We start from the raw sequence: 15,875 nt of genomic DNA on the forward strand, positions 1-15,875 counted from the left end.
TGCTTGTCGGTAGGAACTGGCTCCCTCAGGCATGATGCAGCAGGATCTACAAGAGGTGTTATTGCAATGCATAACTCTTCAAAAGTTGAGCACCTCACCTGGAAATTTTGATTCCAAAATTTCTCTGTGAAATCATGAACTATCACTTCCCAGAAATCCCTCATATGGGGCCATTCTCACGTATAAGGGACTTACCTCGCATAACACGCCTACGTTGCCTTCAGTTGGAAATAATTATTGCTAGTGCGGTTGCTGCAATAGAAATAAACCTGACAATGTTTTGAACATCCATTACCATGCTCCTTGGACTGTTATCACCAAACAGTCCAAGAAGCAAAACGCACTCATCTCACAATTGTGTTTTGTCAACATTTCGAAAATATCGCTTCAGTTTTGTGCAAATCTGCAATGGAAACTCATCGAGTGAAGACAGCTGCACATGTGAGTGAAAAATGCATTAGATAGCTTGCAGTCTAGAGTGGCCATGATCAGATCCGGTTGCCCAAGTTGCACTTTGTCACCTGGTTATGTTCTCAAGTACTGAAATTTGGCACAGAAGATTGTTAATATGTATTTTAGGATTATGCATCCTCCACAGTTAGTTCGAGACTCTATGTCTACCTCAAGTAAAGAACTACCCATATATAGTGAAGCCTTAGTGCCTGTAAGTTGACCATAGACACCTGAGATGGACCAGTGCCAGCAGATTTAGCAACACAAACACATTCCTCACTTCTCATAATGACCTTAGTTGACATGTTAGAATTTGATCCCAACCATCTACGTCATAACAACTGCATAAAAAACACTGTGTTTTCTCTGTTTGTTGTCGAACGGTCTTTTGCATATTTCCCTCATTCCTGTGTCGTAATAAACGTTTCCTGATTGAAGCTTCAGCAGGTGTCTCTGCTCCTCAGTTGCACCACAGAACATCATCCTATCAATGATTTAAAGTGAATCAGTATCTATTTGGTCAGTACACTCCAAAGGTTGGATTTCAGTACCCGAGAGCCTATTTAGGTAACAAGGTGCACCAGTTTTCCTGTGGCTTATTCACAATGAGTGTGGTGATTCTGCTTTGGTTTTTGGTTTTGTTGAATTTTTTAGTGTATTTTCTCTCCCCCTCCCCTTTCTGTTCTGTCTCTCCTGCAGGGTGTGTGTGTGTGGCAGGAGGTGTGACTGGCTCCTCCAGCAGCAGCAGACGAGGCGCACCTGTCTCCACTCAGCTCATCAACCTACCTGTCTGAGCCTCGTCTTCAGTCCACTACTCTGCCAGATAATGTTGAATAGTTCAGCAGTGCTCTTTGCTCTTTCAAGTGCTCCTTCAGAGAATTTTTGTTTTCTGTCTGCTCAGGTACTCCTGTGTGCCTCGCTGTTTTGCCAGCCTTTGTGTCTTCAGAGTTTTTTCCATGTGCTCAGCCTTCACCAGAGAATTCAGCTAGCTTCCTGCCTCCGCTGCCCGCTCCTTTGGTTTTTCCCCTTTGTACAATAAACTTTTTCTACATACATACATGCCCTACAAAACCTAACAATGAAAGCAATCCTAATTTTGCCACTTGTACGCTTTTAATCTAAATTTGCATTTGCCTAATTAAAAAATGGAGGAAAAGGCAGGAAAAGGAGACATTACATTACAATACAAAGTGTTCTGGTGATTTTTTTCAGCTGTTTATTTGGGTTTATTGAGGGTTTTCAGCTCAAGAGATCACTTACAGACAGAGAAGATGAAATCACTGCATCACATTAAATTGTGTCCGATATGAAATATCCAAATGTAGTTTACACAGAGTTTCAAATAAAATAAGACAAGTTATTACTCCTCCCCAGCTAGCAATTTTTGGTTCTTAAAGTGTTCTGAGAATGGTACAATTTTAGTTTGCAGAATGTTCTGGAGTTCATTTTCTATAAACATTTAAAAAAAATTTTTTTTTTTAATGTGAAAATATCACAAAATTACATTTTCATTTAAAAAAAACTGTAGTCTAAGTCCTTAATAACACGTTTTGAATGTTTGTGGGTATGTTTTTTAAAAAAAAGACGATTATAAGATCTGTCACCTAGTTTCTCAGTCAGAATTTTACCTAACAGGGATATTATTTGAAATGATAAACATCCTTAAAACTTAGGATTGTTACCATAAAAAATGTTTATTAAAAGGCTGTATTTTGGGACAGTTAAGGTTGCAGCAAGAAGCCGGAGAAGATGCTGTAACCTTCTCTTTTTCCTCTCATCCCTCTGTAATCTTGTGTTTCCAGCCAAACCTCCTGATCTCTCGACAGGTAGACTGCCAGGCCGCCTGCAGTCACCTGAAATCATTTAAAATGTAAGAAGTACTTTATTATGTTTAATAGTTATAGAGAGCAGAATTCAACATCAAGTACTGCTACTAATCACATCTACCCATATACTGAAATTTTAAAGGACTATCAAATCTTTACATCGAAATCATTTAAATTCTTAAAAAACATTACTTAAAACATGGGGGAAAAGCAATGAACAAATAAATTGCAAGAAGTAAGTAGATTTAGTCAGCTTTTTAAAAGGAAAAGAAGCTAGGGAAAAACTATAGTTGTAATTATTACATATTTCAAATTATGTCAGATTTTTTTTTCTCAGTTTTTAGGTCATTTCCTTGTTTGTTTGCTATTCACCTTTTAAAATTAATTAATTAATTAATTAATGTTTTTATCTGACAAATTTTCAGGTCATTTTCTTGTACTTTTTTTTTTTAACTAATTTCTTGCAACTGTTGGGGTCATTTCTTTTGTTACTCCTTGCCTTCTTCCCATGTTTTTGAAAGAAAGTATCATTTGGTGGCACAATATCATAACATATCATAGTATTATTTTATGCTCGTACCTGTCTCCTGGTGCGGCGATGATCGCAGAACGATGTCAGCAGCTTGTTGTCCAGCTTCATCAGCACACACAGTCGCTCATCCAAAGAGGCGTGATACACAAAGTAGTACCTTCCTGGGACGCGACACCTGCAACACACAACCATGAATCACCTAAAAGTGGATTTTTTTTTCTATCTGGCTGTGAAACTTGATCACACTGACACTATTTTTGCTTTAAACATTGCAGCTTAATCAGGGAGTTATTTTTATCTATGCTTGTGCTCTCTATGGATGACTTTCTGTCAGTCCACCCTTTGGTTCAGACCGAAACATCTCAACAATTATTGGATTTTCCTGATTTTTTGTGCAGTCATTCTTGGTCCCCAGAGAAACAACCCTGCTGATTTTGCCTGACACGCCACCATGAGGTTCACATTTACAGTTTTGAATGAAACGGCTAAGCTATATAGCTGGATTTCAGTGACTTTTGGTTGAGTCTTTCCAGCCAATTCGTCAAATGATGGACACCTTGCAGCCCCATGCCTGAGGGACACAAATCAAGAGAGGGGTCTGGGGCCCTTCTCTGGGAGATTTTGAGGGTCAGACTCTTTTCTCATTTCCTACATTCTGATGAATTCTTATGCATCAATTTGTGTTCAAATTTTGTTTGATAATCAAACAAATTCTTGAAATAAATTCTTTGATGAGCAAAAAGGCGGTTTCTCACCGGAAGTGTCCTGTTGTGGTGTCGTAGTCATTGTTGATGTTGGTGATAACATTGGTGAACCGAATGACACTGGCTTTCTCCGGGTATTCGTTGGTTCCTCGGGCCACACTGAAGGCCACTTGCTGCTGGACTCCAGCGATCCTACAGCCACAGGGACAACACAGAGTGAAAGCTGGATCAGGGCAAAAGCAAACTGTGGGTCCCCAGTTAACCCCCGCTATTGTTAATTAAAAGTAAGAACCATGTCAGCATAATATCGAACAGAATATTGAAGGTTTTAAATTTTGACACAGGGCCCCTTTGTAAGACAAGCTTTTAAGATGAAGTAAAAATGCACAAGTAGTCTTTTCAATTTCATCGTAATCGCCCTCACTGTTTCGTCGTATTTGCCCTGTTTGCCCGGTCAGAAATCAAATCTTCATCCTTAGCTGCGATTTGTTGGATTTTTTTTAAAGAGAGGCTGTTTAATGTTATTTTGTTTTCAGTGTAGGTTTCTGGTCATGTTGAATTCAGTGAAAATAAGTTCCTCAAATTTGAACGACTGAAAGAAAACTGAACAGAAACTCTGTTTCTGTCGTCCTCCTTAGAAAACCTTTGCCTTACTCAAGGGTTTGTCTGATAACCTACCCTGATTCTCCTGGTTCTCCTGGAGGTCCAGCAATCCCAGGGTCCCCTGGTTCTCCTGGTTCCCCACTCTGACCTCGTTTACCAGGAAATCCCATCAGCCCCGGTTCCCCCTTCTCTCCTTTCTGAGGGCCAAGGCCACCGTGCCACACTGCTCCTGTAAACAGCAACAACAGGCTGGTTTTTGCTGTTTGTACAAATATCTGATGTATAAAAAGTAACGCACCATGTGCTGACGGGACTAAAGATGGAAGTAGCATAAAGCACTAAAGTCTGTTTAAGGTTGCAGTTTGGTGGGTCAGACAAACACAGAACTTTCCCCCAGGAGACTGGTGTTTGTGTCCTCTGTGAAACCAGCTGAACTTTAATTTGTTTACAAGATTTAGGAGAAATTAGTGCCATTTAGTGGTGAAGATTGCAGATTACAGCCAGCTGAAACTTCAGGAGGTTTCTCCCTCTCCAAAACAAGCGGACCAAGTGATTAAAACGAGTAAAGACACTGAATAAAGTAGTTTCACTATACAAATAAATATTTTTTGGACCTTGGTTGTTGCAGATGGGCTTCTTACTATTGTGATCGACAGGAAAGCGTTTGGTTTGTCCATTCTGGGCTACTGTAGAAACATGGCTGTGCAACATGAGGATCTCCATGAACAAGGACCTCGCCTTACGTAGATATAAAGGGCCCTTACTAAGGGAACAAAAACACAATGATCCTCATCTTCAGGTAATTATACACCAAAGTAGGCATACTTATATTATATTCCATTTCTGCCTATATAGCCCCCTAAATTTTACACACTGGACCTTTAAGTACAAAACGTGATGAAATCCAACCATGTTCTTTTTCCTAAACCAAACCTATGTAACTTTCAGTATGCAACACGTCAACAGAGGAGAAGTCGTATAATATCGTGAAAGACGTCGTTTAACATCACTCAGTGGAAACACAGTCATCTCACAATTGTGTTTTAGCAAAACACAATTGTCTGAAATATTGCACACATTTTGTGCAAATCTGTAACATTTTGGGACATTTTTGTGGCGTACAAACATTTCTTGACGTCTGTGTTGTTTCCTTCACTGTATTATATCTTGCATCTGTATAAACTTTAGATGTGTCTGTATGGCCGCTCTTAACTAAATTAACTGTGTTTATAATACGTGTGTGTGTGTGTGTGTGTGTGTGTGTGTGTGTGTGTTGGACACCTGGCTGTCCTTTCTGTCCTTTCTCTCCATCACGGCCGTCTCGGCCAGGCAGCCCAGGAATACCTGAGGATGGAGACACACAGATAAACAAACAAAAGAAGACAAACAAAAATATACACAAACATGCAGGCACTTACCTGGCATCCCGGGCATCCCTGTTGCCGGGCAGGTCTCCATGGCAACAAGCAGGGGCGTGGCCAATGAGAGCAGGGCACCGATCACAAGAAAACGACGATAAAGCATGATGGAGATCTTAACAGGGAGAAAAGGAGACGAGAAGATGAGAAGGAGACAGGGCGGTGAGAAGAGAGGAGGTAAGAGGAGGTGATTATAAACAACAAGTAGGAAAGAGGAGGAAATACAAAAACAACAGAGCAAGTCCCAATCCAATCCAAATTTATTTAAATATAAAATAAAAGACCCGAAACAGTTTGCAAAAAGGTGTTAAACCCACATGGTAAAACCACAAAACTGTCAACTATAAATGAAAGGAAAGGAGAGGAGGAAACAAAGGTTAGAGGGAGAGAAGGAAAGGAGTGGAGGATCTTCTGATCTGAGAAAGTCGCTTCAAAGTGTCACAAACAAAAGAAAATCTTTTAGCATATAAAAAAAAAGTACAATCATAACAATAAAGAAAGTACAAACAGGACATCATGAGATTCTCTTTTACAAAAAATGACAGTGACGTCAATCTAGTAAACTGTAACTAACACATAGTATATGTGGAAAATCAAATTATTAAATGTATAAAACTCACCTGAGAGAGCAGACAGAAGAATAAAACCCGCTCAGCTGAGTTCAGATCAAAGTGAAGCAAGGCTCCGAGTCCTGCAGCAGCCGGAGGAGGAAGCCGACACAAAACCAAAGATTCAGCAGCTTCTACCTCGGAGATTGTTTTCTGAGCTTGTTGTGCGCAGTTCTGCAATTTTGGGAAATGATTGAGATCTGGAAGGACGAGTGAGAGAGGGAGAAAGAGAGAAATGAGACATTTGATGTGTGTTCATCGACAGTTTCTGTATAAAGGCTCACCAAATGTTCTTGACACCAGCAAAATAAAGTATAAATAAGTCAACTAACAAGCATTTTGCCTCTATTGTTGTCCATAAACTATTAAAAAACACAACAATGAGCCACACTGTTACACTGGGTAACATGTTCCTTCAATACCATGAACACACACTGTAGTTTATTTTGACTCAGTCCCAAACTGCTGCCACAAATATTCATTTTGCTCAAAATATAGATGAATCTGCTGCTGAAAATAGCAACCCAGTGACAAGAAAACATGTGGATATTTAACATTTGTACGTTATCGTGTAAAAGATATGTCGACACTTAATAACAAACGCTGTGGAGGTTTGGTTATTTTTTGCATAAAAAACCACCTGGTTATAGTTAGGGAGAGACTTTTTTTAGGCTTCAATTCCGTTTTGGCAGCAAACTCCCAGTACGTTTACATGATGTTAGAAAAAGTCAAATTATTGTGTTGGTCCGACTATTACTGGACTTTTAAAATACGTGTAAAGATAAGATAAGATAAGATAAGATAAGATAAGATCAGATAAGATAAACCTTTAATAGTCCCACAATGGGAAAATTTGCACTGTTACAGCAGCAAGGTGTGTATGAGATAAGCAAGCAAAAAGAACAATATACAGAGTAAAAATTATGGTGCAATAATGGAGAAAAGAAAGGTACAACAGTAAAAAACAAGGTGGAAACCCAACAGTTTTTTTTTGTTTTTTTTTACATCAATTGCACATGGAAGATGATTCCACTTGTGAAAAATTGTGCTTTAGTATAAATACAGTCCAATGTAAGTTCAGTCCAAAAATGTAAGTTTGACTGAAATCGAACTAAATCTAATCTCTCTAAATCAGACTTACACACTCAGATAATTCAGTTGGAAGTCATGCTATTCTGTCATGTAAACACCTTAGGTCTATAAAAATATCTCAAAAGGGAGAATATCTCCACCTGTTTTGGTGGAGTCGGACCTACTTCTGTCAAATTGATTCTTCCCTGGTGCTTGTGAACTGGGCCAGCAGTCCAATTAAATGACTTAAATGATGAATTTTGTGTGTTTCATGTATTTTTCCTGGATTTTGTGCTGTGTTTTTGTTGCTGTGTTTCTGGGTGCTTTTAGAGGCTGGGTGTGGCTCTGCATGCATGTCTGTTGCTCGTTTCTCAATTAACAACTGCAGCTCAAAAGCTCTGGTCTCTCACTTTCAGGCTGCTGGATTTGTTTCTGCTCCTCATAGTGGTTCTGATGGCTCATCCCCAGTGTTGGTTTCAGTGAACATTGTTCCAAGGTGATTCTCTAGTGTTTTTTGGTTCATGACAATTTGCTCCCTTCTCTATTTCCGGTGCCCCTCCAGCACCTCAGCCACGCGCCGCCCAGCCTCTCACCTCTTGTGCTGTCAGCCACAGCTCCCTCAGTGCCGTAGTCCACATGGCTTTCCAGCCTCAGCCACACCTCAGGTACTTCAACTCCAGCCTCTCACCACCAGCCTCATTTCAGTCTGCCTGTTTCATCCACCTGCAAATTGCAAATAAACGGATGACTTTTTACCCCTTTTTCGATCGTCCAGTTTAAAACTGCAGTTACACTAATTTGGCTTTTACCATAACTCGACTAAACTGCAGGTAAATGTATTGAATCTTTCATTAAAAAGCATCTGCTTTTTGTGCCACTATCGCTGGGTTGTTGCAAAACATCCTTGTTTGGTGGTTGAAACACTGCTAAAAAACACAGCAATGACTCACTTAAATCCCAAGTTTTGTTGTGTGTTGGTCTCAAACAGTTGTCTAAAGCTTGTTGGGTGTCTTGTCTTAGTGGTACGCTATCCACCATCACATCCACACCCCAATGACAAAGTCAGCTCATATACTACATAATTTTAGACACATTAATATATCTATGAAATTTGTAAATGTAATATATTCATGGTTTGCAGAAATGCCAAAATTTTCTTCAGGTGACAGGAAAATAATCCCAAAGAAATGTGATCCCAGTCATACCTGACCTCAATATAACATAATTACAAGATTTTTATCATTTTCTCAGATTTCTTAAATTCTGCCCCTGAGAAATAGCCATCATCTTGTCTTAGCTTGATCCTAATTTAAGACCTTAAAATGCTGTTTTTCTCTATCTCTCTATCTTTATTTGTATGAAATAATCAACTCTTGCATTAACAGTAAGATCCAAAAGAAAACTTGATGGGCTTATAAATGAATCTGCACAATTTGTGAATTTTCCTAAGTGATCAAATTCTGTGTATTTGTATCTGTTCTCAGACTTGTCTCACTTCTGAGAAGCCTACGAGCACAGCAAAACAACTCCCTCTGATTTATTGTTTTGCTCTTTTAGTAATCTCCCAATAAGAAGATTATTTATTTCTGATGAACAAAAGAAAAGACTTTTGTGAGCAGCACACTTTTCCTCTGGGGAGTGACTCAGACAAGTCACAAAGTATCGAGGGATGGGATCTTTTGACAGTAACAAAAATCTCCTTGTGCGTGTTTCCATGTGGTGTTGGTGTGACGAAACAAACACAAAATACTGGAAGGAAGAGGTTGACCAAGGACATGCAAAAGAGGCAAAAGTTTACCCAAAACAAGAAGTGTGCAGAGAAACAAAAATGTTTCACTTCCAGGACCTTCAGAGGGGTCACACTAAATAATGTAATGTGATGAGGTTAAATAAAAAGTAAAGAAAACATTTCAGCAGTTTATTAGAAATGTTAGATTTGCACAAAACTTAAGCAATATATTTTGACATTTGCTACGACATGTTATTGTGATAAATGGAAGTGTATTTCAAAACTGACGTGTTTGCATTAGACGTATTTTATATTCACAATTTCAGTTTGTGCAATTTCAATTTGAGGGTTAATGGAAACCTGTCTAATGTAACACTCTGATGCTAAAGTGATTAAAACAATAACAGCTGAAAGACATTTGTTATTGTTTTTTTTGAAGGGGGGGGGTTGTCTCGAAAATGTGTGTGTCATGGAATTACATGCATGTCTTTAATCTCATCACACACACACACACTCAATAATAAACTTTAATATGTTTTCGTGGTGTTCACAGACAAAGTCAGCATTAAAAGGATATTAGCATGAGTCAGAATGACGGAAACAGAAACAAACCCAAAGTTACGTCTGGGTTCGTAAAAAAAAAAAAAAAAGAAAAAATCACAATTTTACTATCCTGTGACATTATGTAGCAGGGTTAAGTCTTTCTTTGGTTTTTAGACTCAATGCTGGAGTGAAATTATTGAGTGTATGACTGTGAATGACAACTTTATTCTGGATTTGAGAAGAGCAGGAAGCCGTTGAAGATTATCTGTTTTTCTTGGGTGTCTGCCATTGCTGACGTTTTCTGCTGATCCTTGAAGGACTCGAGCCAGACCCTCTGTCCGGCTGTCAGCTGTAAGACCACGCCGCCCGACAGCACCTGCATCAGACAATTACAGCCGGGAGAAGTGTTACTGCAAGTGAAAGTGTTACGAAATGTTACTTCAGTACAAGTACATACTCCTAATCAGCAAAATGTTCTCAAAGTATCAAAAGAAAAAAGTGCTCATTAGGGTACTTTCAAAGTGATATAGCATTACAGACGTACCTTCAGACCTACCTTTTTAGTTTGGCTTTTAATTGAACTTTATTTATACATTTTTTCACAGTTTTACTACTTCCTATATCATTTTATCTTATAATTTTAAACATATTTATTTATTATTTTACTGTGTGTCGTTATCTTGTCATTTACCTATTTTTTATAGTTAGTTTACTTTTTATAGTATTTTACTTATTTATTTTCTTATTCTTATTCTTATTCTTATTCTTATTCTTATTCTTATTCTTATTATTCTTATTCTTATTCTTATTCTTATTCTTATTCTTATTCTTATTATTCTTATTCTTATCATCACTTTATCTATTTATGTTTTTGGTTATTTATTTATTTACTTTATGGTAGACTTTCCTCAGTTTCTGGTTTTATAGGTACAGTCTGTTTGTATGACAAGTGCTGTACAAATAAAGTCTGATTGATTAACTGATTGACTGATTTATATAGAATATCATATTATTCTGTATTCATCACTAACAAATACATGTAGGAGCAATGGAGGCAGAAGCTGTGGAGGCTCCGCAGATAAATATACCACAGATGTCTAGTGGGTCAGAAGTGATAACTGAGAGGAATACTACATGAGTCTGTACGTCATGAGTACTACATGAGTCTGTATGTTGTCTGCAAACACTGACCTGGTCTTGGGCATTGTTCCTGGTGTAATCACAGAATCCCAGCTTGTTAGTCAGAGCGTTGCTGGCTATATTCAGACACATGCTGACCTGAGAAACAAAAACACACAGGACAGCTTTGAAGCAGACCGGTGACGGAGCTGGAGGTGCAGTGTACACATCTCAATTTTAAAGTGTCTGCAGGTTGATTTTTAATGACAATGCTGAAAACTGTCTGCAAGTAAAACATATTCTGAAGACCAAATATGTGAAAGATTTTATGAATGGTTGAAATTTATTCTAATAGCAGTAAAAAAAAGACAGTTGTGTTACCTTGGCAACCGAGTGGAAGGTGAAGTAATAAACACCAGATATTCTGCAGGTGAAGTGACCCGTGGCTGCGTTAAAGTCCTCAGGTTTGTTGACCACGGTAGTCTGGTAGGTTACCACCTGATACACACACACACATACACACACACACACACACACACACACACACACACACACAATGAGCTGATGCAACCATAAAAATGTGAAAGAAAGAAGGATAAAGCCTCGGACTTCTCTTTCTAAAATGTAGAGGAGTAGAATATAAAGGACAAGGTACAAGTACCTCAAAGTTCACTAATAACTGTACAGTATTTGAGTAAATGTAGTTAGTTTCTTTCCACCACTGTCTGTAAAAACAGACCTTAATTAAACTTAAATTAAATGCAATGCCTTTTTTTCTTTTAGTCACTTTTAGCAGACAAAGAACTGAAGAAAAGGAATAAAGAAAAGACTTCATTTATTAACAGATATTTTGCAGATTTAAAAACATTTAGAGATAAAACAGCAGAGAGACAGACAGAGGAGGTGTAATGGACGACAGACTGAACCTGGCCGACGCGAGGATAACTATTCACAGTCCTGATCACTGAAAAGGCTGAACGGGCCTGCTGGGGGGAGTGCCGTCCTCCTGGAAGAAAACACACACACACACACACACACACACACACACACACACACACACACACACACACACACACACACACACACACAAACAAACAATTTTGTTGTTCAGTTGTTACTGTATTCCATTTTTTGTGCAAAACTTTCTTGTCTAACTGTCGATACAAACATAACCGAAAGTGCTACAGTTGCAAACATTGCTGCACCTGCTGCATCATGCTGGAAGCAGCGAGTTCCTACCGACAAGCACATAGCCAAAGCAACGTGTGACCTATAAAAGCCAAAAAAAAATGTTTCCATTGCAGTTTTGCGAAATTAGACTTTTTCAAATCACCTGAAATTCCACCTCATGTGAGCGTAAAAACGTATTTGCGATAAGGAGATTTTTCGAAATCGACGTTTCCATATATTATATTTGCAATTTCAGTTTGGGTGATTTGAGGGTTATAGGAAACTTAATGAAGTATATTGTTACTTACACATTTAACTAAGCTAACTCCCCTTTTCATTTAATTGGTTTAGATGCTGAAGCAGGCAGTTTCGGTTCTGCTGTTCGTCAGGAACAGTTTCTATGTGCAGACTGTGGGGACAGAATTTCGTTCCGTTACCTTGGCCACTTTTCTTCCCGTCGGCACCGGGGCGACCGACCTCTCCGGGGTTACCCATTGCTCCCAGATGTCCACGGTAACCTTTAGGACCCATCACGCCTGGTGGGCCCCGGTTCCCCATCTCCCCCCTCAGCCTCAGCAGGACGGCTGCATCCACCGGACCATTGGCCATCACCGCTGGAGACAAACAGATAAATGCAGTTTTAAATACCAAGAGAGAGTCATTTAGCACCATGTTGCTCCCTGCTGTTTTGGGTGGACACCCAAGATTAGTGTCACCAAGATTAGAGTTGAGTAATAACCAGAAGAGTGTTTTTGCAGAACATTATGATGTCACAGACAAGTTGACTTTTGACCTCATGGATTTAAAATGTCCAAACTTCATCATTTTATCCTGTTAGAAATTCGTGTGATATTGTGTCATAATTAGCGTATGAATGCTTGAGTTATGGCTAAAAACATGTTTTGAGATCTTTGACCACCAAATGCTCGTAATTTATTCTGTGAGTTCAAGTGAATGTTTGTGCCAAATTTGAAGAAATTATTTCAAGGTGTCCTTGAGATATTGCTGTCACGAGAATAAGATGGATGCAACGTCACAGCATACTTGACCTTTGATCCTTGAGTGTGGACGGTCACACCAAATTTGAAAACATTCCCTCAAGGGGCGCTTGAGATATCGCATTTATGAGAATAGGACAGACAGACGCACTGACTGACGGACGGACAACCCAAAAACATAATTCTGGTTATGGCTATTTTAGGTGCAGAGAAATAAAAACTATAACATACCATAAAACAGCTGCAGAAATCTGTCTGTCTTTTTACCTGGCTCTCCTTTCTCTCCCTTTGGTCCAGGATATCCATCTCGACCCCGTGCTCCAGCCTCTCCCGCCTGGCCGTCCATCCCTCTACAGCTCACATCACACCGGCCAGTCGTCAGCAGCAAGGCCACGCCCGCCAGAGCCGCCAGCCCATAATAACCTCCCATGGTCCAAAACACTGGATTCAACAATTAATGATGTTTAGAAGAAGAAGATGTTGGAAGTGACGATGGACAACAGAACAAAAGAGAAAGGTGATGAAAAAAAACAACGTAAGATGTCAAATTATTTGTTGGAGGCAATTAATTTGAATTTGAGGGTTTTGGCAGCACATCATAGGCATTTTCTGTGTTAATATCAACATTTGTAGAATTAATATTTTCATTTATTCATCCACTATAATTCATCCATTTAAGCATTCATGTTAGGAAGCAAGTTTTAACCCTTTGAAATCTGAGTAAATTGGTTTGATTTGTTCCAGAAACAAAAGGCGATGAACAGCTTTGCAAAAAAAAGTCCCCAGATTTGTAAGAAATTTGTAAAAGGTGCCAAGAAAATGCACTGAAAATTAGTTTTTGAAAAGAGAGGAATTTATAAATATGTTATGTTATAAAATATTGTAATAAAAATATATAAAATAAAACTATATTTATTATTGTTATAATTATATTTTTAAATCTTTTAAACTTATTTTCAAGTAATTTTCCTGCAACCTTTTTTTAAAAAAAAAAATAATAATAATAATTTTCTGCTAATTTGTTGGGCCATGTCTTGTTAAGTTGCTCATTGCCATGCCCCCTAATTTTTGAAAGAAATCAGATCAATTTGCTCAGGTTTCAAAGGGTTTAAAAAAAATCTTTTTTTGCTCTTTGGTTGGGTCAGTTTGGGGGGAACAATTACTTTTTATGCCCCTGAGTCAAACAAAATAAAATCTTTTATATTATGTCGTTAAAATTTAGGAAGGATTCTAGTGGTCAGTGATGAAAACAATAAATGCTGAATAGGGATAGCTAAAATAACTTTCAAAACAATGGTGGAAATAAAGAAACATGAAAATAAATTTCTTTGAAGTCCAAATGCATCGCTCTGCAAAACAGCCGCAAGTTGATCCTGGATGCTGTGTCAGCTTTTACCCAAATTACAGACTGCTGTTTTACAGTTGAGTAGTAAAGTGTGAGAGTTAATAGCAACACATAAACTAAAACATATAATTTAACAGTAAAGGCACCTAAATGTTCACTCAGATGGCTCTAGACTTTCTGTATAAAAGTTCAAGTTTCTATAAGTTTTTTAATAGGAGTTTAGTGAAATTAACGGCTGTCTGGAAGAATGAAAAAGAAAATAAAAACAAAATTAATTTAATTCTGAATTATTTATAATTGTCTCACAGGAGGCCATCTGAAGTGCAAAACTGCAAAACAACAACAACAACAAAAAAACACTCACAGACTCAATTCTCACACAGTAACATAATGTAAAAATAAAAAGTAACTCAACTAAAGCTGAGAGACATCAAATTTGTGTCCTATCCTCTGCCAACCAACAGCATAAGAGCCATTGATTTCTGATTTCTGAATCTTTGATTAAAAACTAGCTGCAGAGGTTTTACCTTTTTTTGCAGAGTTAAAAATCATTTAGTGACTTTTATTTTTAAATTATAAAATGTTTGAGTAAAGATTTTTTGTTGTTTATGAATGTATTAATGTGGACAGCAACACATAAAAAAATACTGAAGAAAAATATTGAATTAGACATGATTTTTTTACTCACCAGCCGAGTTTTCTGTCTCACCAGCAGAGAATTGGAGCTGTGTAGAAAGGACAGGGTTTCCTTTTAAACAGATCAAGACTTCTTAATAGACTGAGGAGAGTTTTTGTGACACACACACACACACACACACACACACACACACACACACACACACACACACACACAAAATCAGACAGGAAATGAAACTTGTGATCTGACAGAAAGACTGGATGTCCACAGTTGCTCCTTTGGCCAGTTTATTCACAAAGATGTTTTGAACTCATCAGAGGGGAATAGACACAGTTTTGTAATCACTGCACACAAGTGATGAGACAACGAAATGCAATTTGGATTTAACCAGAACTGCAAAAACAAAACAAACAAACAAATAAACAAAAAAGTGTGTATCTTTCATACATAGAATATATTAAATAAAGACAAAATATTAGGAATAAGATTTTATCTACTGAATTATTCCTGCAAAACGTCCCCGTAGTAACACTGCAGAGCAGTTTGACTGCGTAGTCAGACATTTTTTTTTAGAGTTTTAAACAACCCAGAGTTAATTTAAAATTAAGATCTGAAGTTTAAAAATCCATCAGATTGAAGCCACACTCACAACCTATGATTGTGAAGCTGCAGGTCAGGTTTAAGGGGGGAAACTTTAAAGCACCAAACATACATTTTAGCATGTTTCAACCTATAAAGTTCCTTGTGAACATGACTGATTTAAAATTCAAAAAAACATGCCTCACCTTCCAGGCAGCCGGAGGACACGAGAAAAAAAAAGTAAATTTGGCCTTTAAAGTCTAAAATTTGACAACTGAAGCAAACAGAGACACACTGGAACATCTGACTGTTATTTATTCAGAACATTTACTGAAGTAAAAGAAGAAACAAACAAAAAAGTGTAAGAATAAAAAATTCATTCAAAATTTAAAAGAATCAGATAACAAGTATAAGCAGTAAAATGAGCTGAAAAGAGAGAAACTGAGAGTTAGGAAGGTGAAAGTTTTGTTTAGCTCCACTTTTGGATGAAAACCTTTTACATCAACGTACAAAATTAGTAAAGAAAAACAGAAAGTATTA

General features: G+C 37.9%; 2 protein-coding genes across 2 annotated transcripts; both read right to left on the minus strand.

The window, feature by feature from the left end:
• Nucleotides 1-1,646: 1,646 nt before the first annotated feature.
• c1qc (complement C1q C chain) lies at nt 1,647-6,340 on the minus strand. Its single transcript, XM_042510092.2, has 7 exons — nt 6,157-6,340; nt 5,537-5,651; nt 5,400-5,462; nt 4,194-4,347; nt 3,567-3,707; nt 2,860-2,986; nt 1,647-2,306 (listed from the first exon to the last, which is right to left on the minus strand). The coding sequence occupies exons 2-7, from the start codon at nt 5,640-5,642 to the stop codon at nt 2,175-2,177; spliced, it is 723 nt and encodes a 240-aa protein (XP_042366026.1). The 5' UTR covers nt 5,643-5,651; nt 6,157-6,340; the 3' UTR covers nt 1,647-2,174.
• Nucleotides 6,341-9,453: 3,113 nt separating this feature from the next.
• c1qa (complement C1q A chain) lies at nt 9,454-14,962 on the minus strand. Its single transcript, XM_042493966.2, has 7 exons — nt 14,808-14,962; nt 13,042-13,215; nt 12,214-12,390; nt 11,533-11,612; nt 10,988-11,104; nt 10,679-10,765; nt 9,454-9,863 (listed from the first exon to the last, which is right to left on the minus strand). Exons 2-7 carry the CDS (start codon nt 13,202-13,204, stop codon nt 9,711-9,713), a joined length of 777 nt encoding a protein of 258 aa, XP_042349900.2. The 5' UTR covers nt 13,205-13,215; nt 14,808-14,962; the 3' UTR covers nt 9,454-9,710.
• Between the last annotated feature and the right edge of the window lie 913 nt (nt 14,963-15,875).

Source organism: Plectropomus leopardus, chromosome 2, assembly GCF_026936395.1.
Source record: "Plectropomus leopardus strain MGB_pleo_1.0 chromosome 2, ASM2693639v1, whole genome shotgun sequence".
Classification (NCBI taxonomy): Eukaryota; Metazoa; Chordata; class Actinopteri; order Perciformes; family Serranidae; genus Plectropomus; species Plectropomus leopardus.

Coding starts and splice junctions, on each gene's coding strand:
- c1qc (XM_042510092.2), bottom strand. CDS start 5,642: ATGCTTTATCGTCGTTTTCTTGTGATCGGTGCCCTGCTCTCATTGGCC. Junction 3,708..4,193: donor GGAGAACCAGGAGAATCAGG/GTAGGTTATCAG, acceptor CTGTGGCTGTAG/GATCGCTGGAGTCCAGCAGC. Junction 2,987..3,566: donor ACCACAACAGGACACTTCCG/GTGAGAAACCGC, acceptor TGTGTGTTGCAG/GTGTCGCGTCCCAGGAAGGT.
- c1qa (XM_042493966.2), bottom strand. CDS start 13,204: ATGGGAGGTTATTATGGGCTGGCGGCTCTGGCGGGCGTGGCCTTGCTG. Junction 11,105..11,532: donor GTTATCCTCGCGTCGGCCAG/GTTCAGTCTGTC, acceptor TGTGTGTATCAG/GTGGTAACCTACCAGACTAC. Junction 10,766..10,987: donor CCTTCCACTCGGTTGCCAAG/GTAACACAACTG, acceptor TTTGTTTCTCAG/GTCAGCATGTGTCTGAATAT.